The sequence below is a fragment of the Panthera onca genome, chromosome A2 (genome assembly GCF_046562875.1).
Source record: "Panthera onca isolate mPanOnc1 chromosome A2, mPanOnc1 haplotype 2, whole genome shotgun sequence".
Lineage (NCBI taxonomy): Eukaryota > Metazoa > Chordata > Mammalia > Carnivora > Felidae > Panthera > Panthera onca.
In genome coordinates, this window is record NC_138340.1 from 3,155,012 (window position 1) to 3,180,109 (window position 25,098).

The window sequence follows — 25,098 nt, forward strand, 5'->3', positions numbered from 1 at the left end:
CAAAGTCACGAATACCCTGGGGGGGGGGGGGGGATGTGGGAGGGTCTTGGACGCCGCCCTGAATTACCCGAACGTTATCCAGGTGGGTGACAGTCTCCACCCAGCCTGACTGGTGCACCGCTAGAGAAACTGCTCAAGGCCATTGGGGCTGGTGGCCTTGAGGATGCATTTAAGAAACACGTGTTGAGCACCTACTGAGTGCCCGGGAAACACCGGGGAACAAAGGCGGCACCTTGCGGCGAAGATGGACACAAGTGACCGGGCAGTGGTGACTTAGACCGATTAAGGTGCCATGAGGGCCCCGAGCCATATAAGGGAGCTCAGCCTGGGTGCCTCCGGGAAGGCTTCCTGGAGGAGGCGGTGTTGCAGCAAAGATCCAGAGAGTGAGTAGGAGCGAGCAGAAATGAGATGGGGCGAGTGAGCCGGTTGGGAGTGACATGGGGCGCAGACAGGGCGCTGCTGGCGAAGACACAACGAGGACAAAGGCTAGGAGGAGAGGTGGAGGGTGGTGAGAGAACAGTAGGTGTCTTCCCGCCTGAGCTCGTCGGCCAGCAGGCAGCCCCGCAGCCGGCTCGTCTCCTCCCTCTGTTCACCCCCGGCCCCCTGGGGCGGCTGCCCTCAGAGCCGATCGGGTGTCAGAGCTGAGCGCTTGGAGCTGCCGGTGTGACTGGTGGCCCGGCTGGGAGCAGGTAACTGGAGCCCGCCGTGGGCGCGGAGGCCGGGTGCTGGAGTCCCTGGCGTTGCAGGAGGTAGGAGAGGAGGAAGTGAGGGAAGCTTGGGATGGAGACCCCCGCCTTAGGGCCTCAGCCTCTTGCCTTGGAGCCCTGGTGTGTGGGAGAAAGGAGAGGTGTGTGTGTATGTCCTAGCTGTGCTGCTGAGCTACCCAGACACCCTGACAGACAGACACACACACACATACACACACACACCCACTTCCCACTTCCCAGCCTTTGCACTGTCTAGGGCACTTACCTTCTTTTAACGGCTGCCGCCCTGCTCAGCCTCCTGCCTGGCCACTAGGTCCTGCTTTATATATCATCCCCTCTTCCAGAAAGCCACTCTCGTCCCCCAAGCCCCTGGCTTCCCTCCTGCCCTGGCAACCTGTGGACTCCCCTTGGCTATCTTATTACCTCCTGCTCTAGGTTTGATTGAGACAGAGGCAGAAGAGAAAGGGTGGGGTGAGTACAGTGTGGGTAGGGTGATTGGTGGAGGGGTGGGGGAATGAATGGGTGGGCAGCAGATAATAGGGTGGGTAGGTGGAAAAGTGGATGGATGAATGCGGGGGGCGGGGGTGGATGGATGGGTGAGTAGACAGATGGGAGGAGGGCTTCGAGAATTCACAGGCAGGATGGACGGGTGTGGGACATGCCTTCATAAAAATCCCACTCGGGGCGGCTGGGTGGTTCGGTTGGTTAAGCCTCCGACGACGCGTGACTTTGGCTCAGGTCACGACCCCGCAGTACACGGGATCAAGCCCCGCGTCGGGCTGCACGCTGGCCGCGCGGCACCTGCCTGGGATTCTCTCTCTCCCTCCCTCTCTCTTTCGAAATAAATAAACTTAAAAAAAGAAATCCCACTCAAAAGAGGAAGGAATCCCAAACAAGCCTTTGTGCTAAGAGGCCTCAGCTCTGGGCCTGGCCCCCAGGGGCCCCTCATTGTTCAGGAAGACGGTACCAGCCCAGACCACTTCCAGCCTACGAAGCCAGGGCTGGGGCACAGGAAGGGACCCAACTAGGGGTAGGGGAACCCAGTTGGGGGAGTTAGAGTTCAGCCTGTGGACGACAGGCAAAGCTCATCAGAACACGGGATTTTGGAAATGGGCTGTGAAGGGTGAATAGGAGCTTACCAGAGACAATGGAGAAAAACGGGCACCCCGTGCAGGAATAACCACGCAGATGAGAGCTTGGAGACCGGAAAAGGCTTGAGCTGCTTCAGCAGGTGCGTTTCCTGCACACCTACTATATGCTAAGGACGCCACTGAAAACTGACCACGAGTTGGTCAAGAGGGGATTGTGTCCGTCTTTTTAAGGGTGAGGAAAGTGAAACTCAGAGGGGACAAGAGACCTGCCAGAGGACACACAGCAGTCGGGATGGGGCGTCCTGTGTCCCTGTCCTGCTCTAGGGTCTGAGATGGCCCAGGGAAGAGGAAGCTGTCCTTCTGAGAAGGGGGAGGCAGGTGGCCCTCCTGCTCACGGGGTCCCTCATTCCCACCCCACTCTGGTGCTTTCCCAGGTGGCCTGGGCTGAGAAGAAACGCCAGACGCTGGCCATGAAGACCCTGCGGGCACGATTTAAGAAGACAGAGGTGAGTCTGAGGCCGCTGAGATGCTCGGTGCCCCCCATCTTCAGGCCCCTGTGCCCCGGGGCCTGGCCGAGGAGCCCCTGGGCCTTTGGAGCATTGTCCTCTGCCCCTCATCGCATCCTTTTGGCGGCTTCAGTAGGGACCAGGCCACCCCCCTCCCTGTTCGGACCCTCCTGTGGTTCCTCACCACCCACAGGTTCAAATCCCCCCCCTTTGGCTTCTGTCCCCTCTCCTCCCTTTCCTGTCTACTGCCCCCTGCTGTCCTCATGTCCCCACTACTTCCTGTTCAGTTTCCAGCCCCTCCTGTTCCCTCCACCAGGAAGCCCTCTCCTGCATCGCTGCCTGTCCGACCCTCCACGGCCCCCACCCTGTTTGGCTTCAGTAACACTCTTCTTTGTCCCAAAGAATCTCCATTCTCCCAAGCTCCAGTGACCGCTTGCTTTTCTGAGGACTCACTTTCCTGGGGGACCCCCATCTCTTGCTTTTGAGGGGTTCGTTCAGCAAATGCTTGCAGGAGGCACTGTGGTGGGCGTTGAGGAAATCCCTGCCCCTGGTGGAGCGGACAGCTGAGTGGGGGGTGATGGGTACTAAACAGGATAAACAGCTGAAAAGGCATGTTTGTTGCCACAGAGACCAAGAAAAGGAAAGGGGACTGGAGCATCTAGGGCAGGGGAGATGGCTGCAGTTTGAAAGCAAGTTGTCAAGAAAGGCCTCAGCAAGGAGCTGATAATCGAGCAAAGATTAGAAGGGAAAGAGGGAGGGAATTGCATGTGCATATTCCAAGAATTGCATCCCAGGCAGAGGAAGCAGGCAGTGCAAAGGCCCTGAGGTGGGCCGGAGCTGGCTCCCCATGCAGCCATTCCTTGGACTGTGAACTCCCCAGGAGAGATGCTCTGTCTTCAGTCGTACTCACTCCTCCCTGACACCCTCCCCCCAAGTCCAGGGCACAGACTGAGAGAATCTAGGGTTAGAACACCCTTTTGTGCCTGGCCTTGGTCACGCGTGACCTCACGCTCGCCACAGGAAGAAACCAAAGTCTGGAGAGGTTAACTCGCCTCTCCCAGTCACAGGACAGAGACCCAGGTCAGCTGGCTCTGCTTGACTAGCTGGGTGACTGCGGGCCTGTCACCAGTCCCCTGTGGCCCCCTCAGTTTTCCCAACTGACGTTATTTATTTGTTAGTTATTAAGCTTAACGTCGCTTTTCCTTTCATTTATTTGAATTTAATTTTTAAAAGTTCAAATGTAACGTCAGTGAATTTGTTTTTATTTATTTCACCTAGCTTGGGTTTTATTCATCTTTTTTTTTTTTTTTTAACGTTTATTTATCTTTGAGAGAGAGAAGGACAGAGCGCGAGCAGGGGAGGGGCAGAGAGAGAGGGAGACACAGAGACAGAGACACAGAGACAGGAATAAATGGCTCATTAGCCCCTATCAAATGTGGCCCGGAGTCAGCCTGGTTCATTGTGGAAGGATCCTAAAGTTCTTCATCCTGTTTGGAATCAGTTCCTAAGTTGGACTGTTCACACTTACCCCCCAAGAACTCCTGAGATGTTGTAGCCGGTGGTAAACCAAAGCGTATAATCGTTTAATTTCGAAAGGCAAATTATATCAAAATCAAACCCTTCAAAAACTTTGTGCAGTTTAAAACAAAAAGACAAAAAGCAAACCCAGACTCCTAATTTGGGAAGTGGGTGTGTTAGGGGTCTCACACAGGTATGGGGGTGAGTGGTGGAGGGCAGACAGGTGTTAGAAACCTCAGACCGGGTGTGTGGGGGCGGAAGGGGGAGAAGCTTGTGCTCCATCCCCCCCACCGGGCATCTCGCTGTCCCTCCCTCCACCGGAGGCTCCAGTTTCTGGGCAGACAGCTGGAGTCAAGTTCAGCTTTTGTTCTGCCCGCTCCCCTGAGGGAAGAAAGCAAACACCCGTGACTTCGTGACTGCAGACGCACAGACACCCCCTCCCCTCCCCACCCCACCCCCCTTGTCTCTCGGGGCTTTTCATTCCCAATTCTCAGGACACGGTCCAGCCATCACCCTCTTGCTCAGTCCTTCCCCACTCCTTTCTGCTGCTGCTGCTGCTTTTTTTTTTTTTAATGCCTATTTTTGAGAGAGAGCGTGAGCGGAGGAGGGGCAGGGAGAGAGGGGGACAGAGGATCCCAAGCGGGCTGTGCCTGGGACAGCAGAGAGCCTGATGCAGGGCCCGAACTCAGGAACCGAACCGTGAGATCATCACCTGAGTGAAAGTCGGATGCTCGACTGACTGAGCCACCCAAGCACCCCACCCCTTCTGCTTCTTTATTATTTTTTTAAATGTTTTTATTTATTTTTGAGACAGAATGAGACAGGGCATGAGCAGGGGAGGGGCAGAGAGAGAGGGAGACACAGAATCCGAAGCAGGCTCCGGGCTCCGAGCTGTCAGCACAGAGCCCCACGTGGGGCTCGAACTCACAGACTGTGAGATCCTGACCTGAGCTGAAGTTGGACGGCCAATCCACTGAGCCACCCAGGCGCCCCCCCACCCTTTCTGCTTCTTTAATACCAGCCTTTTCTCCAAGGCCCCAACACATCCTGATACCCGCTCTGAGCCTTCTTGGAACCCTTCCGGGCCTCAGTTTTTCTATCTGTAAGATGGGATTTAACTGGGAGCCGTGAGCCTAGTCCTGGGCTTCCCCCCCCCCTGCCTCTCCCTTATTTCAAGTTTTAGAAAAATCCCACAAGCAAGAAGATCGGAGTTTTTAGAAACCCATAGATTCCCAGTTCCTCAAGGCTTCCTGGAAAGTCTGTCTCGCGTGTTCGTTCCCCAGAGTCACTATTTCTTTAATTCCTTCAACAGACATTGATGGGGCACCTACTATGCGCCAGGCCCTGTTGTAGTCACTGGAGATGAGGGCCAGCTTCACAGGACCTTCACTCAGTAGGGCCCCAGTTTGGTTTACTGCTCTCTTCTCGCCATCATGAAACTCTCAATAATTTTTGAACAGGAGGCCCCCGCATTTTCATCTTGCACCAGGCCTTGCAAAATCTGTACCTGGTATCTATCAGCTGCGGATACAGTAGTGACTGAGGTGGACAAAGATCCCTGCCGGTGCGGAACTGACATCCTAGGTGGCGGGGTTAGACCAAAGGGAAACAATGTATTCGGAAGGTACCAGTGTGGCATCAGCTAGTAAGAACAGGGAGGAAAAGAAAAAACCGGCTAATAAACCCTCTTCGGGCGCTGTCCAGTGCAGACGGTAGGAGAGGAACAGGCCTTGTAGACCGTGGGGGAGGGAAGGTGCTCCAGGCAGAAGGCACTGAGAGCGCCGAGGCCAGAACCAGAAAGGAGGCCACTGTGATGGGTCTGACCAGAGGAAATGGAGGGGAGATGGGCCCAGGAAGTTGCCAGGGGGTACTGTGTAGAGCAGGGGTGGGCAGATTCTCCCTGTGAAGGGCCAGGCCGTGATATTTTTGTCTTCAAGGGCCCTCAGACCTCAATTCTGCCAATGCAGCTTGAGAGCAGCCATTGGCTGCTCTGAATGGATGGGCCTGGCTCCGCCCCAAGAAAACTTTTATTTATGGATGCGCAATGTGAATTTCATGTCATTGTCACATATCACATCAGGAGATATTACTTTCCTTTTGATCTTTTTTTCCCCCCCAGCCACTTAGAAGTGTAAGAACTATTCTTAGCTCTTGGGCCACAGGAAACTGGGGGAGGGGGGCTGGGATTTGGTCCGGGGACCAGTTTCTGTAGAACCTCTTGGGCCCTGAGAGCAGTCTGGATTTTATGCCGAGTGAGGTTGTGGAGGCTTTTGAGCAGGAGGAAGATGGGAGCTGACTGGGGCTTTAGGAAGCTGGGGGAGAAGGGCAGGGGCTAGGAGACCAGGGAGGAGGTATCCCCAGATGGAGCCTCCAGTGACAGGGCAGGCAAGACTGGGTACGTTGATCGAGTTTGCAGGGTTGGCTGGTGGGTTGGGTGCGAGAGACAGGAGCCCTCAACACCCACCCCTCCCCAACTGCTTATTACCAAACCCTCCATCTTCCTGCCCCACCTCTCCTTCCTCCTGCGCAAAGGTGTCTAAGAAGAGTGCCAGACAGATCTTGCCTCCCGAGCCATGTCTGGGGACATCTGTGGTGGTCACATTGGGGGGTGCTCCTGGCTTCAAGTGGGTGGGGGCCGGGGCTGCTGCTCAGCCCCCACGGCACCCATGCCAGCGCCCCAGCAGAGAACGATCTGGCCCTGAAACGTCCGCGGTGCCTGAGTGGAGGAACCCGGCTTTACGCTGTCTGTTGCATTAACCGTCCCATCTAGCGGTTGGGGAATTGAGACCCAGAGGAGGAGCGTGCCTAGGCCAAAGTCACAGTGTGCAGAACATGACGAAGCTGGACTCAAGCCCCCTCCTCCTGTCTGCAGTCACTGCTGCGAAACTCAGGTCCCAGAAGGCCATCGCTATACTCACCCCTACTCTCCCCTCTCATCCCTGTGTCCTCCCCCCTCCCCACCTCTGCTGGCGCCTTTGTGAATTTGCAGCCACATCAACAGGGTGGGCCATTTGGCAACCTTTAGTGGCTCCCCTGATGTCCCACATTCCTGGTTTCCCCCTCCTCCCAGGGACACCCCTCTTCCTCTGCCCTACCCTTCAGTTATGACCCTCATCCAGCTGGTCCTGGATCAGGGCACAGGTAACCGGGCTGGTTGAGGCGAGCGATAACTTCACGATTCCTCCTGAACGTGATCTTGTCCTTGCCACCCCCTAACTTGGGGGGGATCCTGGCCGTCCTCTAAGTTTCAGCTCAGATGCCCTCTCTTCTAGGAAGCCCTCCCGGACTCCCCAGGGTCAGGAGTCCTCTCTGAGCTCCCAGCCGGCCTGGACTGCCCCCATTGCAGCCCCAATCACCCTGGTTCATCAATCCACGGGTGTACCTGTCTCCCCAGGGACCCCAGTGATAACAGCGGCATCTGTCTTGTCACCACTGGGCGCCAGGCCCAGTGCAGCACCAGGCATCCCGGTAGGACAAGCAGAGTCAGTAAATGAAATTCACATGGCCCAGAGGGCCTTGTGAGTCATTCATTCGCTCAGCAAACGTTTATCAACTGTCCCACCCCACCCTGGGGTGCCAGGGAGTCCTCAGCCTGGCCCTGCGGTCAGGGGGCTCCCAGTCTGAGAAAACAACCAACGAACACAGACCCTACCAGCCCCTTGGGAGGAGCTGTGTCCACTCTGCTTTCCAGTGATTTAACTGACCACCTACTATGGCCTGTGTCCCAGGATTCAGCATTAGACATGCACTTGGGCGCAAGCGCACCTTTGACGAACGAATCCGTGTTTATCGCGCGTACCGGGCACCAGTGAGGGCTTTGCACAGAGTACCTCATTAGTCCTCTCGCTAACACCGCGTGCAGTAGCTACTGTTTGTTTTGAACCCCATTTTCCAGATGAGGAAGGCGATGTCCAAGGCAGGTAAGTACCTTGACTGGGTCGCACAGGCGTTAAATGTGAGGGGCCTGGGTGCAGGGCCCTGGTTTCAAATTCAAGTTCGTCAGACTGCTGGGTCCCACGGGTGCAAGAGTGAATGAATGATGGCAAGGCAGCAGTGGGAAGCTGCGTCCGCCGCCGAGAGGGCTCAGGCCGGAGTCAACCTGCGACCCGCAGCCAGCTCAGACGAGGCGGAGACGACGCAGGCGGATCCCTGGAGATCCAGTGGGAGCCCGCGGGGGCGAGGGAGGCGGGCCTCGTTCGCCGCATCCCCCTCGCGGCAGGAAAGTCAGGTAGTGCCCGGGCGGCACTGCGCCCCCAGAGCCTAGCCCCCCCCCCCCCCCCCAGCACGACCCCTACCGTGGGGGCGCGGCCTCCGGGAGGGGGCGGGGCGCGCGGGCACCCCGGACCCTGACTCCTCCAGGCCCCCTCCAGCCCCTCCCTCCGGGTCCTTCCTGCCCCGCCCCCGGCCTCCTCCAGCCCCTCCCTCCCGGTTCCTCCAGCCCTGCCCCGGCACGACCCCTACCGTGGAGGCGGGGTCTCCGGGAGAGGGCGGGGCGCACGGGCAGGGCGGTGGAGCTCGGGCACTCCGGACCCTCACCCCTCCAGCCCCGCCCCCAGACCCCCTCCAGCCCCGCCCTCCGTGACCTTCCAGCCCCACCCCCGGGCCCCTTGAGCCCCTCCCCTCGGGTCCTTCCAGCCCCACCCCGAGCCCCCTCCAGCCCCGCCCTCCGGGTCCTTCCAGCCCCACCCCCGGGCCCCTTCAGCCCCGCCCTCTGTGCCCTTCCAGCCCCACCCTCGGGCCCCTTCAGCCCCTCCCTCCGGGTCCTTCCAGCCCCGCCCCCAGACCCCCTCCAGCCCCGCCCTCCGGGTCCTTCCAGCCCCACCCCCGGGCCCCTTCAGCCCCTCCCTCCGGAGGCCTCTACCCCTCCCTCCGGGTCCTTCCAGCCCTTCCCTCCCGGTTCCTCCAGCCTCTCCCCAGCACGATCCCTACCGTTGGGGGCGGGGGTCTCCGGGAGGGGGCGGGGCGCGCGGGCACTCCGGACCCTCACCCCTCCAAGCCCCGCCCAGACCCCCTCCGGCCCCTCCCCTCCGACCCCCTCCAGCCCCTCCCCCCCCCCCAGTCACCTCTGGCCCCTCCCTCCGCCCGACCCCCACGACGCCCCCTGCCCCGCCCCGGCCCCCTCCAGCCCTTCCCTCCGACCCCCTGTCCCTCTCTCCGGCCCCCTCCAGCCCCTCCCGCGGGCGTTCCTGCCCCTCCCTCCGGGCCCCCCTCCCAACCCCCCCGCTCCGGCCCGGTGGCCTCCCTGAGCACCGAGCCGGGCACCTGGCGCCCTGGCCGCCATGAAGCAGCTGTGCGTGTGCGCCGCCGCCTCCTGCGCGGTAGGGCCAGGGGAGGGGGCGCGGGAGCGGGCGGGGCTCGGGCCCTAACTCTCCCCTCCCTGCCCGCCCCTCCCCGCCCCTGGCTGGGCCAGGACCGGACCCCCGCCCCCAGACCCGGGAAGGACCGGCAGTGAGGGGGGTGCGGGAGGAGGGGGGCAGAGGTCGAGGGATGGATATTTGGGGAGACATGGGGATGTTTGGCGAGGCAGCTTTGAGAACAGAAGGGGACACTGGAAAATGTAGAGGGCATTTGGAGGGACAGTTTCGGGGACCCGTTTTGGGTGAGTTCATTTGAGGGGATAATTTGGACTATGTTTTAAGGAACCATTTTCGGGAAAATATAGTGACATTTGGAGTATAATTTCAGAGAACATTCAAGGGATATTTTTGGAAGGACATTTTTAGGCCAGATGTTGGGGTCATTTGGGGGGATGATTTTGGAGAAACTTCGGAAATTTGGGGAAGACGTTTTGGAATGTATTTCACGCTACGGTTGTTTAGAGCACGGATCTTGGGACATTTAGGGGACAATTGTGGCATTTTAGGGACAGTTTAAGAAGGATAGATGACAGATGGTTCTGGAAGACATTTAAAGGGACCCTTTTAGGGGTTCCCATGGGAAGATTTTGGAGGTGGGGTGATGTTTGGAAAGGTGGCTTTCACTAAAGGGCTGGCTGGGGACAATTTCTGGAAAGATGCCGGGGGGGGGGGTATTTAATGGGACATTGATGGTAGTGGCTGTTGTGTGGACCTGGGAGCGGACGCTGGGGGATGTAGGCTTGGGGGACACTGTCTCAGACCCCCGCCCAGGACTACCTCCCCCTGCAGCTGCGGCTCAGCCCCGCTGACCTTGGCTCCTGCCCGCCCTGTGGCCCCTGCCCCATCCCGAAGCCGGCCGCCAGAGGCAGGCGCCAGGCAAGTGCCCAAGGGCAGGCAGTGAAGCCTGGAGCCCCGGCCAGGGGGGAGCAGGGAGGGGGCCACGATCGCCCGGCCCCACTCTCCTCTGGGTGTGCCCTGTAGAGCCAGGAGTGGGGCAAAAGCGACGAGCGACTGCTGCAGGCAGTGGAGAACGACGATGCTGCACGGGTGGCCGCCCTCATCACCCGCAAGGGGCTGGTGCCCACGAAGCTGGACCCCGAGGGCAAGTCCGCGTGAGTGCCCGCACCCTGGGGGTGGAGGGATGCGGGGCGGCCATCCTGCAGCTGACCCCTGGCCTCCGACCTCCAGATTCCACCTGGCTGCCATGCGGGGAGCAGCCAGCTGCCTAGAGGTGATGCTGGCACAGGGCTCCAACGTCATGAGCACCGATGGGGCAGGTACTGCCTGCTGGGCCCCGGGGGAGGGATGAGGAGCTCAGACCAGGGGCTCAGCCCGCAGGTCCACTCAGGTCCCGCTCCCTGGCTTCAGCGACCTGCTGAAAAAGCGGGGGTTCCGTTCAGTGCCCCCCACCCCGGGAGGCACAGGGACTTGTCAGGCTGCAGTGAACAAGAAAAAAGACTGTATGTAGCTGGCACCAATCAAGGTGAGTCGACAGCCCGTGGGCGGGAAGTGGCCAGGACCCAGATAGTGGTTAAGGCAGAGGAATTAGCTGGAACAGAGGATTCCCTGAGCTTGCGAAGTACCTGGGGACGGGCGAATAACAAGTAGAATTTGGGGGGAAGGGGGAGGTAGTATCTGACGTATGGGGAGTAGCTGGGGTTTAGGGGTAGCTGGGAGGAGCTGGAACCAAAGGAGAGTCTGGGTGTATGACTTAGCGAGGGCTCTGAAGGAGTGTCTGATACAGAAGGCGTGGCCAAAGGGAGTGGCTGGGGCTCTGGAAGTAACTAGGGGGGGAGCATAGCCCTGGCTGAAACTTCGGGACATCGTAGGAGGCACAGGCCGCCCGTGGGATAGCAAGGGTTTGTGGATTAGCGGGAGCATACGCAACAGCGGGATTCCGAGGGACAGGGCTGGAGCTGCATGTTGTCCGGCACGGAGGGTGGCTGGGGACGTGGACCGTGGCTGGGGCAATAGGGCCTGAGAAGCGGGGGGCTGTGGAGTATAGTCGAGATGGGAATGTCTGGGACACAGACTAGCTGGCGCCTGGAGAGTGTCCAGCTGCGGGGAGTAGCACGGTTTGGAGAAGTACCTGGGGTTTGGGGCGTCCACGGGACACAGAAAGTCCTCGCAGATAGTTGACACAGATTTAGGGAGCAGCCAGAAGCTCCTTGAGTATGTGGAACCCTGGCGAACCCTCCCTGCCTTTCAGGTTACAATGCCCTCCACCTGGCGGCCAAGTATGGGCACCCACAGTGCTTGGAGCAGCTGTTACAGGTCATTTACCCCCTCGTGTCAGATACTCCCCTAACGGAGATACTCCCTTCCCCTGGCTACCCCTGACTTCTAGCAGTTCCCTGAACTGCGCCCCCCCCCCCCACCAGCTGCTCCCTGAATCCTGGGTGTGTCTTAGCCTCCTTTGCTCCTGAGCCCCAGCTACTCCTCAAACCCTAGGTGGTGGCTACAGCCACTCTCGGAGCTCTCGTCAAGCCCCCAAGCCCCCAGCTGCTCCTGAACTCCCAAAGAGTCCCTCTGTCACCAATTTGCATGAAAAAGCGAAGAGAGTCACTTGGGAGTCTATGAGGAGGTGGGCTCCGCAGAGCGGGCACGGGGGAGGGAAGAGATAGGTTGGGAGCCTGAAATACAGCAGAGCCCAAGAAGGGGCAGGTCCCAGTTCCTGGAGAGCCTCCAACGACCCACACCCCTCCCTCCCCAGGCGTCCTGCATGGTGGATATCGTGGACAGCAGTGGATGGACGGCCCTCCATCATGCAGGTGGGTGCAGCCCAGCTCCGCCCTGCCCACCATGACCCAGAGGGTGCTGGGCTGGGGATGATTCTACTCCGGGTCCTGGGGGACTGGCCGTGAGCGTTCTGCCTCCTTCCTCCTTTTTCCTCACCGAGTCCCTGCTGTGCGCGAGTCCCCGGGCTCAGCATTAATCCTCAGGAACACTTTGAGCCCCAGTCACCCCATCGGACAGGCAAGGTGGTTGAGGCTCAGCCACGAGAAAGCGGGGGAGGCTCAGCCACGAGAAAACGGGGAAGACTCAGGCCGTCTGACCCCCAAGCACCAGGCCTGGGCGAGAACGATGGTGGTGGTAAGGACAGTGACCAGAATGTACTTTCCTAGGGAGTCTCAGGAAGGGCAAAGATCCAAGCATCCTTCATAGTCCTTGAATCCAAACTCCTTCCTGAGGGAGGCCAAGGGACCCGCCCGCTTGAACCAGAACCCGACCCGGCATCTGTCCACCATGCCCATGAGATCAAGGAATGACTTTCGCTCATGACTCAAGAAATGCCTGACCTTTTGGAAACACAGAATAAACTGGGATTTGCTTTGGGGGTTTTAATCGTGGGTCGAAACTTCCGGGCAGTTGGCGTGTGCTGCCACCTAGTGGTCACACTGTGGAAGCTCAGCCGGTTATTTCATTCAATAAATATTTAAGTTCCTGCGATGTGTCAGGCTCTGTTCTAAGCACTGGGATTGCAGCAGAAAACCAAATGCCGTCCCCCCTCGAGCACACAGCAGATAATCAGATAGGCCTTCTTGACATTTCTTTCTTTCTTAGTTTCTTTCTTTCTTTCTTTCTTTCTTTCTTTCTTTCTTTCTTTCTTTTTGAGAGAGAGAGAGAGGGAGAGAGGGAATCCCAAGCAGGCTCTCAGCTGTCAGCACAGAGCCCCACGCGGGGCTCGAACTCACGAACTGTGAGATCATGACCCGAGCCTTGACCGACTGAGCCCCCCCAGGCGCCCCTCTTGTTGACATTTCTAGTGATGGCATGAAACCCTTCCTCCTTTGCGGCTCTGGACCCACAGTCCCCCCCTTCCTTGACCTTACAAGGCTGTTTCTCGCTTCACGGCTCCTAAGAAACCTCTACCCTCTTCCTTTTCACCTTCGAGACTCAGAACTCAGGTCAAACCCCATGAAGCCTGCCCAGGCTCAGCTGACGTCTGATCCCTCCAGTGAACATTACCAGTCTCTGTATGAGGCTTGGCCCATGGTAGGCACGTACTGCAGGCTAAAGCGAAGAGAGGAAATGCATAAAAATTAGCCCAAACTTCCACCTTAAAAGAGAGCCATGATGGGATGTGGCAGGAACTTGGGGCAGGGAATTAGCAGACCTGATCCTAGCTCTGTCTCTTACCCTACTGGCTGACCGTGCACCTGGGTGGGCCTCAGTTTCCTCATCTGTAAAATAGGGAGGCGTACCTTTGCTATTGCCCTCCCAGGGAAGGTAGGAACTTCTGTCACAAAATAAGGGATAAGAATCACACCAGGCGGAAGGCCCGCCCCCCCCCACCAAAAAATGTCTAAACCTTGCCTTACCTACCCTCCCTCTTTTTCCAGCGGCTGGCGGTTGCATTTCCTGCTCAGAAATCCTTTGCTCTTTCAAGGCACATCTGAGTCCCCGAGATCGGGTGAGCCTCCGGGAACTTTTTGGGAACTGTACTTGAGGTACGCTGTCACCAAGTGGCGGCATCCCAGGCGCCCGTTAAAAAGCGTCAAAAGGGTCTGGAGTGAAGTTCAGGGGCAGTCGTATGGGCTTCCCTACCTCCCAAGGTCGGCCTCTCACATTTTGTCTCGTCCTTCCCCTGATTCCCACCAGTCAGGTACAACGCCCCTTATCATAGCCGCTCAGATGTGTCACACAGATCTGTGCCGCCTCCTCCTGCAGCAGGGGGCTGCCGCAAATGACCAGGATCTGCAGGGCAGGTGAGTATCTCCCATCCCAGTTGGTCCCTTGTATGCCGTGTGACCTTGGGCAAGTCTCTTAGCCTCTGTGGGTGGGGGATCTAGTTGCCTCTTCCCCTCCCCCACGCAGCCTGGGTATGGAGGAGGGCCTGGGGGTTTGAGAATGCCCTCGCTTCCTCAGCAGCCCCCTCTCCTGGCAGGACAGCCCTGATGCTGGCCTGTGAGGGGGCCAGCCCCGAAACAGTGGAGGTGCTGCTTCAGGGCGGGGCCCAGCCGGGCATCACCGACGCCCTGGGCCAGGATGCTGCCCACTACGGCGCCCTGGCGGGAGACAAACTCATCCTGCACCTCCTGCAGGAGGCAGCTCAGCGCCCCTCACCACCCAGTGGTATGCACGCCTGCCCCCCTCCCCCCCCCCCCCCCCCAGGCACTGGCCAAAGCGAATCTCCTTCCCTTTCTCCGCTGGAGACAGTTTCAAGGTATCCCTCTTTACTGCATCGTAGAAGCATGCCTCCGCCGATGCTGCTCAGAACAGTTTCGAGGGTCCCCGGAGCTTTTAGAATAATCTGGGGGGTCCACTCTGCTTTCCTGGGTCATCCTTATGCTCGGATATTTGCCTTTCCTAAGAATTGGCACCCCGTGCCTGCCCCATCCTGGAGGTGCCCCTGTCCTCCCCTTTTGAGAGTTTCAAGGTCCCTCCTATCAGCAGCTGCAAACGTAGTCGAGTCCTACTTTAAAAGTCCTGACTCTTGGGGAATTGGGAGCCCACCCCTGCCATAAGTCCCTTGGGCTCACTAGTGCCCTTCCTAGGGCTGGGAAGAGAGTCCCTAAAACGGAGTGCCTGACCCTGCTTCCCTCTCTTCCCTGCCCTCCTAGAGGATGACTCAGGCGAGGCATCGTCTCAGGTATGGATCCCTAAGCAGTGAATGAGTCGTCCCCGTGCACACGCTACCTTCCCCCTGGTCCCAAGCTTTATGGGGAGAGAAGAGGTGGACTTCTGTCCCAGGGTTGTGACCTAGGAAGATCTGTTTGGGATGAATGCTTCCTTCAGGGTATGCTGTTACCAAGTGATAGCAGCATCTACAGCATAACTCTCAGAAGTGGGTGAGAACACTGGGGGGGGGGGGGGACGGGGCCAAATCATGGGGCTGGGGCGGCGTGGTAGAGGGAACCGAGTTTGGTGAAGTCAGGGAAGGAGGCAAGTCCGGCCTCTTTCTCTCTCCCAGCCGTGTATCATCTCAGCTCCACGGGGAAAGGGAACTCGTAGACAATTTGGTCTGGTACCAAGTACCGAGGCACAACGAGACGCTGGGAGTAAAGCATAAGATCTGGAACGTTCCGGACATGTGGCCCCTTTTATGCTGGGATAAGTGAGGACCGGGGAGAGGCAGGGTCTTGCTCGGGCTCACACGGGAAGTGAGGGCAAGGGCTGAGGTTGATGGCGGATAGCGGGGCCCTGCTGGCCCGGTGTCTTTGGGTGAGAGGCTGGCAGGTTCCCCACGGGCTTCCTCCACCCCTTCCCCCAGAACTCTGTGTGCAGCCACGAAAAGCGAGGGGCCCCCAAGAAGCGGAAAGCGCCTCAGCCCCCTGCCAGCATCCCCATGCCGGTGAGAGGTGTCCCGGCTGTGGGGGCGGAACAGGGGCGGGCGGGGGGCGGGGGGGACAAGGTCTGGCTCAGATATGGGAGGGGACAGCCCTTGGGCCTCATGTGAAGATGGCGGGTCTTCGGGTTGGGGGCAACAGGATGATCGCGATGCCTACGAGGAGATCGTGCGGCTGCGCCAGGAGAGGGGCCGCCTGCTGCAGAAGATTCGGGGCCTGGAACAGCACCAGGAACGGAGGAAACAGGAGGTGAGGGGCCCCAGAGACACAGGCCTGGGGCTCAGCCTGGGGTGGAGTGCAGTTTTGTGGGGAAGACTCCCCCTCTCTCTCCTAGCTCCCTCCTCCCTCCCTCCCCCCCTCACTCACTCTGCTCCAGCCACACGGGCCTCCTTGTGGCTCCTCTGCCAGGCCTGGTCTTGCCCCAGGACCTTTGCACGTGCTGAGCCCTCTGCTTGGAACACACTTCCTCCAGATGTTCCTGTGCCTTCCTTCCTCTTTTCCTTTGGGTCTTTGCTCAGAAACCACTTGCCAAAGACGCCTTCCCTGTCCACCTTATATAAAACTGTGACACCCCGGATTTACTTCCCAGTTCCCTTCATTTTTTCTTTCTTTCTTTCTTTTTTTAAATGTTTATTTATTTATTTTGAAAAAGAGAGTGAGAGCGGGCATGTGTGAGTGAGGGAGGAAGGGAGAGAGAGAGAGAGGGAGAGAGAATCCCAAGCAGGCTCCTCACTGTCAGTACAGAGCCCGATGTGGGGCTCGATCCCACAAACCACGAGATCATGACCTGAGCCGAAACCAAGAGTCGGACGCTCAAGTGACTGAGCCCCCCCAGGCGCCCTGAGTTTCCTTTATTTCTATTCAAAGTGCTTACTGCTATTGGACATGACGTACATTTTATTCATGGTCACCCATTTGACTATAAGCCTGTGAGCAGAGCCATGGTTGACCGGGATGGGCTCACAGAAGATGCTTGATGAATATTTATTGGATGAGCGAATATTTGAGTGAGGCAGTGAATGAATGGGCGGCCCCAAACAGGGTCTGACACTGAATAAATACTTCGTGATGAGTCAGGGGGCAGAGCAGTGCCGGGTGCGCAGGAGGTGACACAACGGACGTCTGTGGTCGGTCGGGATGGAGGGCTACTAAGCAGAGGCGGGGAGGAGAGGTCCTTCTACCCGGATTCAAGCCCCGTCCCCTCTTCTTCCCGTCAGCTGCCAGAGACAGAGGCCAGCTCCCTACACAGCCTGGAGAGACAGGTAGGTGGGAGCCATGGGGAGAGCCAGCCCCGCCAGCCGCCCCCCAGCGTCTCCTCCTGGAGGCTGGCCGAGCCCCCCACTGCCCTCCTTCCAGGTACAAGAGCTGCAGCAGCTGCTGGCCGAGAAGCAGGAAGAGAAGGAGAGCCTGGGACGCGAGGTCGAGAGTTTGCAGAGCAGGCTGTCCCTGCTGGAGGTGGGCGGGGCCTCTCCTGCTGCGGCTACAGGACAACCACACCAATACATACACGGTCTCTCACGCGCACAGCCACACTCCCAACAATCAAACGCGGCGCAAACGTGCCATCACAGGCAACACGCCCACAGACACACGGTCCGGACACAAAACGGACACGTCTCAAAACGCGTAGTCTGTACGCACAGAGATGAATGACCACGGTCATCCGCGCGTGGCCCTGCCCGTAAAGCTGGCAACCACAGCAAAAGTCTGTGAATGCATGATCACACACGCACCCTGGATACACTCAACGTGTGCCCAACAGACGCTTCTCATCCAATCACACGCGGACGACAGGGCCACAGATCCGTGTACATGCACGTGTATTCTCCAAAATACGTCCGTTCGCAAACATAGGTACATACACAAGCATGCCCGCGCACACGGACACACACACGTTGAAACACTCACAGACACGCCAGACTAAAACACAAGCACAAAATCACACGTATCCCAGGAGCTCACACGGGAGAAGCGGGGGGGGGGGGGGGGGGCCACGCCACACGCACGTGCTCACCACAAACCCACAAACCCTGAGCCACCTGATCCGGGACTCGCGCAGACACGTGACCCCAGCGTAGACTCGCAGACCCTGTGAGGACACAGCCCACACACCCAGGCCGCACATATGACTCCAGTCAGTGGGCTGTGGTCGCGTGTTTGGGCAGCGGCGGGGCTGATCGCCGCTCCTCCCCGGGGGCCCAGCGTAGCCCCACGGCACACAGTAGGCACTGAGTAAACTCCGTGGGCCAAACAGATCCCGTCTGATGCCCCGGGGGAGTGTGGGAGATGTGCACACCCCTGTCCACTCTGAATTTGGGGAGGGGAGGGGGACAGGACCCGAGCTGGACCCCGTCCCTCCCCCCAGAATGAGCGGGAGAACACGAGCTATGACGTGGCCACCCTGCAGGATGAGGAGGGTGAACTGTCTGACTTTCCAGGTGAGCCCCACCCCGTCCTCCCTCCCTGCCCACCTTGTCCCTGGGGTCCCCGGGAAACGGGGCCTTGACCCACAGGCACGGAGAGAGTGTGAAGCTGGGAGGGAGGTCGGCCCTCCTCCACTGCTCCAGACCCCCAGCTCCCGTCCCCGTGGCCCAGGACCCTTGGGGCTGACTCTGTGCGCCCACCAGGGGCCGAGGCTCTGCTCTCCAAACGGCTAAGCCCCTCGGCCCAGGAGCTCTTGGCCTCGCTGCGGGAGCAAGTGGCCGCACTCACCAGAGAAAACCAGGAGCTGATGGAGAAGGTCCAGGTGGGGAAACTGCGGCACCGGAGGGTGGGGTGGGGACAGATCTGAGGACCCCAGGGATCGTCCCCGGGGGGAGGCGGGGGTCAGCGTGGGCACGTGGTGAGTCTGAGGGCAGGGAAGGTGGCGGCAAGGCCGCTTGTGCCCCCGTGGCCCCAAGCTCCCACCGGCTCCCTGCTACCACCTCCCAGATCCTGGAGAGCTTTGAGAAGGATGAGATGGAAGTAAACGGGTCAGCCGAGGTCATCCCCCTGGCCCTCTATGACTCTCTCCGGGCTGAGTTTGACCAGCTCCGCCGGCGGCACGCCGACGCCCTGCGGGCACTGGAGCGACAGGAAGCACAGCCCGGCCCTGGAGAAGAGGAGGCGGCCCCTGGGGAGGGCAAGGGCACGGGAGTCAAGACCACCAGGGACGACGGGCCAATGGGAATGGAGCTTAATGGCACCACGGCTCCGGGAACCAAAGTTAACGGAGCTGAGGCCACAGACGACAGGGCTGCAGGAGATGAAACCGTGGAAGCGGCATCCACGGGGGCCGAGGCCACGGAAACAAAACCCACAGACGCCGAGGCCACGGAAACAAAACCCACAGACGCCGAGGCCACGGAGACAAAACCCACAGACACCGAGGCCACGGAAACAAAACCCACGGGGGGCGAGGCTGCAGAAACAGAGGCTCCAGAAGAGGGAGGAAACCCAGAAGCCGAGGCCACAAAGCCAAAAGCCGAGGAAGCAGAGATGAAGGCCGACGGAGTGGATGAGGTGGAGGCGGAGCTTCCGGGCACAGAGACCACCCCCGTGGAGGCCACAGCCCCGAGGGGCCCCCTGGGCGCCGTCCTGCACCCTGGTGCTGCGGAGGCCTCAGAACAGCTGCAAGCGGAGCTGGAGACCAGGATCCGTGGCTTGGAGGAGGCCCTCCGGCAACGGGAGCGGGAGGCGGCCGCCGAGCTGGAAGCGGCCCACGGCAAGCGCCAGGCGGCGGAGGCCGAGGCTGGACGGCTCCGGGAGCGGATGCGCGAGGCTGAGGGTGGCGGAGCCTCGGGGGGCGGTGGCGGCGGCGGCGGCGGCGGCGGCGGCGACGCGGTGCAGCTGCGAGCCGCCCTGGAGCAGGCCCGCGAGGACCTCCGAGTCCGGGACTCTCGGCTCCGGGAGCTGGAGGCGACCTCGGCCCGGCTGGACGAGGCCCGCGCTGGCCGCCTGCTGGCCGAGGAGGAGGCCCGGGGCCTGCGGGCAGAGCTGGCCCGGCGGGAGGAGGTGCGGCTGGAGCAGAGCCGGGAGCTGCAGGTGCTCCGCGAGCAGCTGGCCACCGCCGTGGCCGCTGGGGAACAGCAGCGGGCGGTGGCCGCCGAGCTGGGCCGCGCGCGGGATGCGGCCGAGGCCCGGGCGGCCGAGCTGGCGGCGGCCTGCGAGGAGGCCCGGCGGGGCCTGGCGGAGCTGCGGGAGGCCTCCGAGGCCCTGCGTCAGTCGGCCGTGCCGGCCTCCGAGCACCACCGGCTGCAGGAGGAGGCCCTGGAGCTGCGGGGCCGGGCGGCCGGCCTGGAGCAGGAGGTGGTGGCCACGGGCAAGGAGGCCGCCCGGCTGCGCGCCGAGCTGGAGCGGGAGCGCGCGGGGAGCGTGGCCCGCCTGGAGCACGAGCGCGTGGTGGGCGCCTTGCAGGCCGACGTGGCCCGGCTGGAGGGGCAGCTGGAGGAGCTGGCGCGACGGCACGAGAAAACCAGCGCTGAGGTGTTCCAGGTGAGCGCGGCCGCCGCACCCCCACCCCCCTGGCCTTGGCAGTCTGACCTGCGGCCGCGGGGCGTGGCCACCCCATTGCTTTCGATCCTATAGACCCTTGACCCTCGGCGGCGTTTCCAGGTGGATGGCCGACCCTGCAGCCGTTCGGATCTCTTGGGTGGTTCCGTTTGTGTGTCTTTTTAAAAACCTTTGGGCCATTTTGACCCCATCATTTTTCTTTTCTTTTTTTGATTTCCTTTTCTTTTTAAAATTAAAAAAAAAAAAAAATGTTTACTTACGTTTGAGAGAGAGACAGAGTGCAAGCAGGGGAGGGGCAGAGAGAGAGGGGGACAGAGGATCTGAAGCAGGCTCTGTGCCGACAGCAAACAGCTCAGTGCAGGACTCGGTCCCACAAACTAGGAGATCATGACCTGAGCCAAAGTCGGGCGCTTAACCGGCTGAGCCGCCAGCCCCATCATTTTTCGAAAGGTTAGGGCTCTCTGTGGTTTGTGTATGAAACCTCCGTGCACCCAAGGTCACAGTGTCTCTCAGAAACGTTGTTGCTTTAATTCCAGTCACATTTACCCTTCATCTTTGAACGGTGTGTATGGTGTGAGGCAGGGATTGGGGCCCACTCGTTGTTTTGTAACCACTGACGGTTTTACCTGACATCTATTTTCCCCGCTGGTTCAAAACATCCTGTGGTTCCTGGCGGGCTGTTTAGAGCTTGTCGTTTTATGATCATTTTCAATGCTTAAGCCCGAAAGTAGGAGGATGTTACACCCAGAGGCTTTTTTTCACTTAATTTATTTATTTTGCGAGAGGCAAAGAGAGAGTGACTGGGAGAGGGGCAGAGAAAGGGAAAGCAGGAATCCCAAGCTGTCAGCACAAAGCCCAAGGTGGGGTTCAAACTCACAAACCACGAGATCATGACGAGCCAAGATCAAGAATCAGAAGCTTAACTGATTGAGCCACCCAGGCACCCCTGCCCAAAGATTTTTTTCATCTAATATTTTGAGCCCAGTAGATTTTGGTGCTGAGTTATTGTTGCTTTTTTTTTTTTTAATTTTTTTTTTTAGATTTATTTTTGGGACAGAGAGAGACAGAGCATGAACGGGGGAGGGGCAGAGAGAGAGGGAGACACAGAATCAGAAGCAGGCTCCAGGCTCCGAGCCATCAGCCCACAGCCTGACGCGGGGCTCGAACTCACGGACTGTGAGATCGTGACCTGAGCCGAAGTCGGATGCTTAACCGACTGAGCCACCCAGGCGCCCCATATTGTTGCTTTTCTTAAGGCCAGGGAATATTTTTTGTCCCTGATGGTGGACATTTGATTCCATCTCTTCTTTTAAAAAAGCAAAAACAAAAAACTGGTAGGTGTTATAACAATACATGTGAATAAGAAGCCCACATTTGCTGGTTGTCATCAGGAAAGCATTTTCCTCTCCATGCTTCTGCTCACTTATCCCTACAACAGAGATCATAATATTTTTGAGTCCTCACGTGAAAACTGAATAGTTTAATCTATATATGATGGTATAAGAGATCGATAGTGGCAGCCATAAGTATTATTTTTCCAAGAAAAAGATTTAAAAAATTTTTTAATGTTTATTTTTGAGAGAGAGAGAGAGAGAGAGAGAGAGAATGTGAGGAGGGGAGGGACAGAGAGAGAGGGAGACACAGAATCTGAAGCAGGTCCCAGGCCCTGAGCTGTCAGCACAGAACCCAACGCGGGGCTCGAACTCACAAACTGTGGGATCATGACCTGAGCCGAAGTCGGTCACTTAACCGACTGAGCCACCCAGACACCTCTGATTTTTCTCTCTTAATTGTTAAAGTGTAGCCAGTCTGTACTGAGTAGAACCTCTACCTATTATCCTTGTTCCCCTGGAGCCAATATTTCTATAAAGGCCAAAGTTCTCCCAGCCTCCAGCCCACGACCAATTTTTGTGAAGCTGACATTGCTCTGATCTTGGTATTTTTGTGAAAATGCAGTCATCGTTTGGATGTTGGTTTGCTTTTCGTCCAAAGCCTTCTGGTTTTCTTTCCTGTTGTAAGAAATCTATAAACCTTCACGACACGGAACGAGAAAGGAGCATCAGTAATGACGACAGCACAACGACTCAAATATAGCACTTTCTGTGTGCCAGGTGCTATTCTAAGCAGATCTCCTGTATTTGTTCATTTTATCCCCGTTATCACTCTGTGAAGTGGGGGCTGTTATTACCCGTATTTTACATATGAGGAAACTGAGACACAAAGAAGTTAAGTCAGTTGTCTAAGGCCACACAGCTAGCAGGTCAGAAGTCTCTGGCAGAGTCAGAAAGTTCATGGTGCCCAGGAAGAACCCCAAACTCCCCTGAGTCAAAGTCCTCAAGGTCACAACGGGCTTGACTGTCCTCAGGCCAGAATAGAAGCATCAGAAGGCTCTGGGTTCCAGGCATCTGGGATCCACATGTCCTTGCGGTCACACATGGGCTTGGGCTGCAGGTCCAGAGGGAGGCGTTATTCATGAAGAGTGAACGTCACGCGGCCGAGGCCCAGCTGGCCACGGCAGAGCAGCAGCTGCGGGGGCTCCGCACCGAGGCCGAGCGGGCACGCCAGGCCCAGAGCCGTGCCCAGGAGGCCCTGGATATGGCCAAGGAAAAGGACAAGAAGGTGCGTCCCCTTCTCCTGTGCTCACTTGAGGGGTTCCCACTCAACAGAGGTTGGGGGAAATCCAAGAATGTCCCAGATGAAAGAGTCTTGGGAGGTCATCCCATTTTCCAGATGGGAGACGGAGGCACAGAGAAGGGAGGGCACAACTCAGACACACGGGCTACTGTTGTAACTATGAATTATAACTACAGTAACGTTTATTGAGCACTTACTGCATGCTGGGCCCCCTGCCATGCCTTTGACATGGACTACGCATTTAATCCTCATATCAGCTTCCCATAAGATTGGTGCTTTTATTGTCCCCATTTGCGGAAATGAGGCACAGAGAGGTGATGCCACTTGCCCGAGGTCACACAGCCATGCAGTGGTTCAGGCAGCGTTTGAACCCAGGTTCCCAAGTTCTGGTCTTGGGACCAGATGTTCTGGTCCCGGGACCAGAACAGTGATGGCTAACAGCAGCCTGTGGCTATTGGGTGGAGCGGTTTTCACACCCTATCGCTTTTCCTTCCCTTCTAATCCCGAAAGCCAGAAGGCATCCTTATTCCTGTTTTCTAGATGAGCAGGCCGAAGGTCTGAGAGGCAAAGTGAGCGGCTCAAAGTCTCACATCGTGTCACTGGACAGCGGATGTGACTCCCAGAGCCCCAGGTGCATTGGCACCGGGTCACCCAGCCCTAGCTCACTGTGTGACCTTGAACAAGTCAGTCGACCTCTCTGAGCCCAATACCGCCTCTTGCAAAATGAAAATAAAATTGTGGTAGAGATTATGGTGGATTTGTTGCAGGGTCTGTCCCTCTCCGCACTGGTGACACTCGGGACGGGTCACCGGGGGGCCGTCCTGGGTGCCGTGGGGGCTGAGCAGCATCCCTGGCTTCCACCCCCTCCATGCCAGAAGCACCCCTGGTGTGACAACCACAGATGTCCCCAGACATCTCCTGGAGTCCCCTGGGGGCAGAATGGCCCCCTGGTTGAGAGAACCTCTGATCCACAGTAGAATAGTACAGCTCTGCATTTATTGAGCACCTGTTGTCTGCCAGGCAGAGTTTAGACTTAACCTCTGTTCAGAATCACAGTGACCCTCCAAGGTGAGAATTGTGTTTCCCCTTACTTTTCAGAGCAGGAAACTGAGGCTCGGAGGGGTTGAGTCATCTTCCCGAGATCTCCTGCAAGAAGGGGATAGGGAGGGGACCCAAACCCAGGGCTGCCTGGCCCAGCGCCCGCCCCCCCCCCCCCCCCCCCCCACCCAGGGCCGGGCTGCTTTTGGCCGCCCTGGAGAGGTCCAAAGCCCCCACCCCCTACGCCCGCCCAGGCTCAGGGTGCCTTGATGCCCCCTCATGCCCCGCCCCCCCCCCCCCCCCCCCAGATTACAGAGCTGTCCAAGGAAGTCTTCAGTCTCAAGGAGGCACTGAAGGACCAGCTGGCCGCCCCAGGCCTCTCGGAGGTGGAGGCCCTCCGTGGCCAGGTTAAGGCTCTGCAGGAGCAGCTGGAGGTGAGGGCACAGGGCAGGGATCCCCGGAGAGGGACGGGCCGGCGGCCATGGGAGGAAAATTATTCAGCATTTTAGCAGCTGTCACCCTGGTGCGGGGGCTCTGGGTCTCCAGGGCGCGGTGGGGCGTGTTCTTGGGGAGGGTGGGTCCCGCTTTCTGAGCCCCCCTCCCCCATACCCACAGCAGGCTGCCAGGGACCACAGCGCAGTGGTGGCCTTGTATAGGAGCCACCTCCTGTATGCCATTCAGGTGAGTCCCGCCTCCAGGGGGAGGCTGGTGGGGGGAGAGCTTCCGGGCCTCCAGGGGTGGGGAGGGAGGGAATGGGAAGACGGGGAGTGCCCAGGCTCTCTCTCCGCCCCCTCCCCACCCCGCCCCCCACCCCCAGGGTCAGATGGACGAAGATGTGCAGCAGATTCTGAGCCAGATCCTACAGATGCAGAGGCTTCAGGCTCAGGGCCGCTGAGCATCAGAACACTGGCCTTCCGCCCGCCAGGCCCCGCGCAGGGGTGTCCGGGCTCCCGCGCTGGCCTCCCAAACTCGCAGACCAGCCTGGGCCTTCCCGACCGCCCCTGGCTGTGTCCACTGCCCCACTGGCCCCCCCTGCACACACTGGCCAGTGTCAAGGCCGGCCCTGACCGTCCCCCGCCCCCACCGGAGAATCTGTGGTCCCCTCTCCCGCGTCCTGTCTGTCCTGTCTGTCCCGTAGCCAGGCAGCACCCCGGACCCCAGAAATAAAAGCTCTTGGAGCCAAGGATGAAAGTGTGTGGCCTGATCGCTGCCCCCCTCAGGGAGGGGAGGGTGGCCATGAGCAGGGATGAGGAGGTGAGGTGCTCACCCCCCCCCCCCCCGCGCCAACCACATGGTCCCCGGAAGGAATGCTGTGTTCGTGGTGTCGAAGCTCATGAGGAACAAACCACCCAGATGTCAAGTGAAGACAGGATCCGCGTCTGCCCGGCCTGTGTCACTTTCCTCACCCTGAATCTTGCCTTGCTGGGGGCATCCCACCCCCAGCCTCCCTGCCCCTGGCAAGTCCC

The 25,098-nt window shown here is 58.9% G+C and overlaps 1 protein-coding gene across 16 annotated transcripts; it reads left to right on the forward strand.

The window, feature by feature from the left end:
- The first annotated feature begins 54 nt into the window (after nt 1–54).
- ANKRD24 (ankyrin repeat domain 24) lies at nt 55–24,859 on the forward strand. 16 transcript variants are annotated; one of them, XM_081791267.1, is made up of 22 exons: nt 55–1,178; nt 2,233–2,304; nt 9,969–10,055; nt 10,161–10,291; nt 10,368–10,456; nt 11,389–11,453; nt 11,893–11,950; nt 13,523–13,593; nt 13,782–13,888; nt 14,068–14,255; nt 14,744–14,772; nt 15,394–15,474; nt 15,611–15,718; nt 16,687–16,731; nt 16,826–16,924; nt 17,835–17,907; nt 18,097–18,215; nt 18,401–19,942; nt 22,412–22,579; nt 23,941–24,066; nt 24,248–24,313; nt 24,450–24,858. In XM_081791267.1, the coding sequence occupies exons 2-22, from the start codon at nt 2,269–2,271 to the stop codon at nt 24,525–24,527; spliced, it is 3,366 nt and encodes a 1,121-aa protein (XP_081647393.1). In that variant the 5' UTR covers nt 55–1,178; nt 2,233–2,268; the 3' UTR covers nt 24,528–24,858. The 16 variants fall into 16 exon arrangements, with proteins under 16 accessions (XP_081647393.1, XP_081647395.1, XP_081647399.1 ...); XM_081791269.1 differs by having other exon boundaries at nt 55–383; XM_081791270.1 differs by lacking the exon at nt 55–1,178 and adding an exon at nt 1,292–1,938.
- Nucleotides 24,860–25,098: the final 239 nt, after the last annotated feature.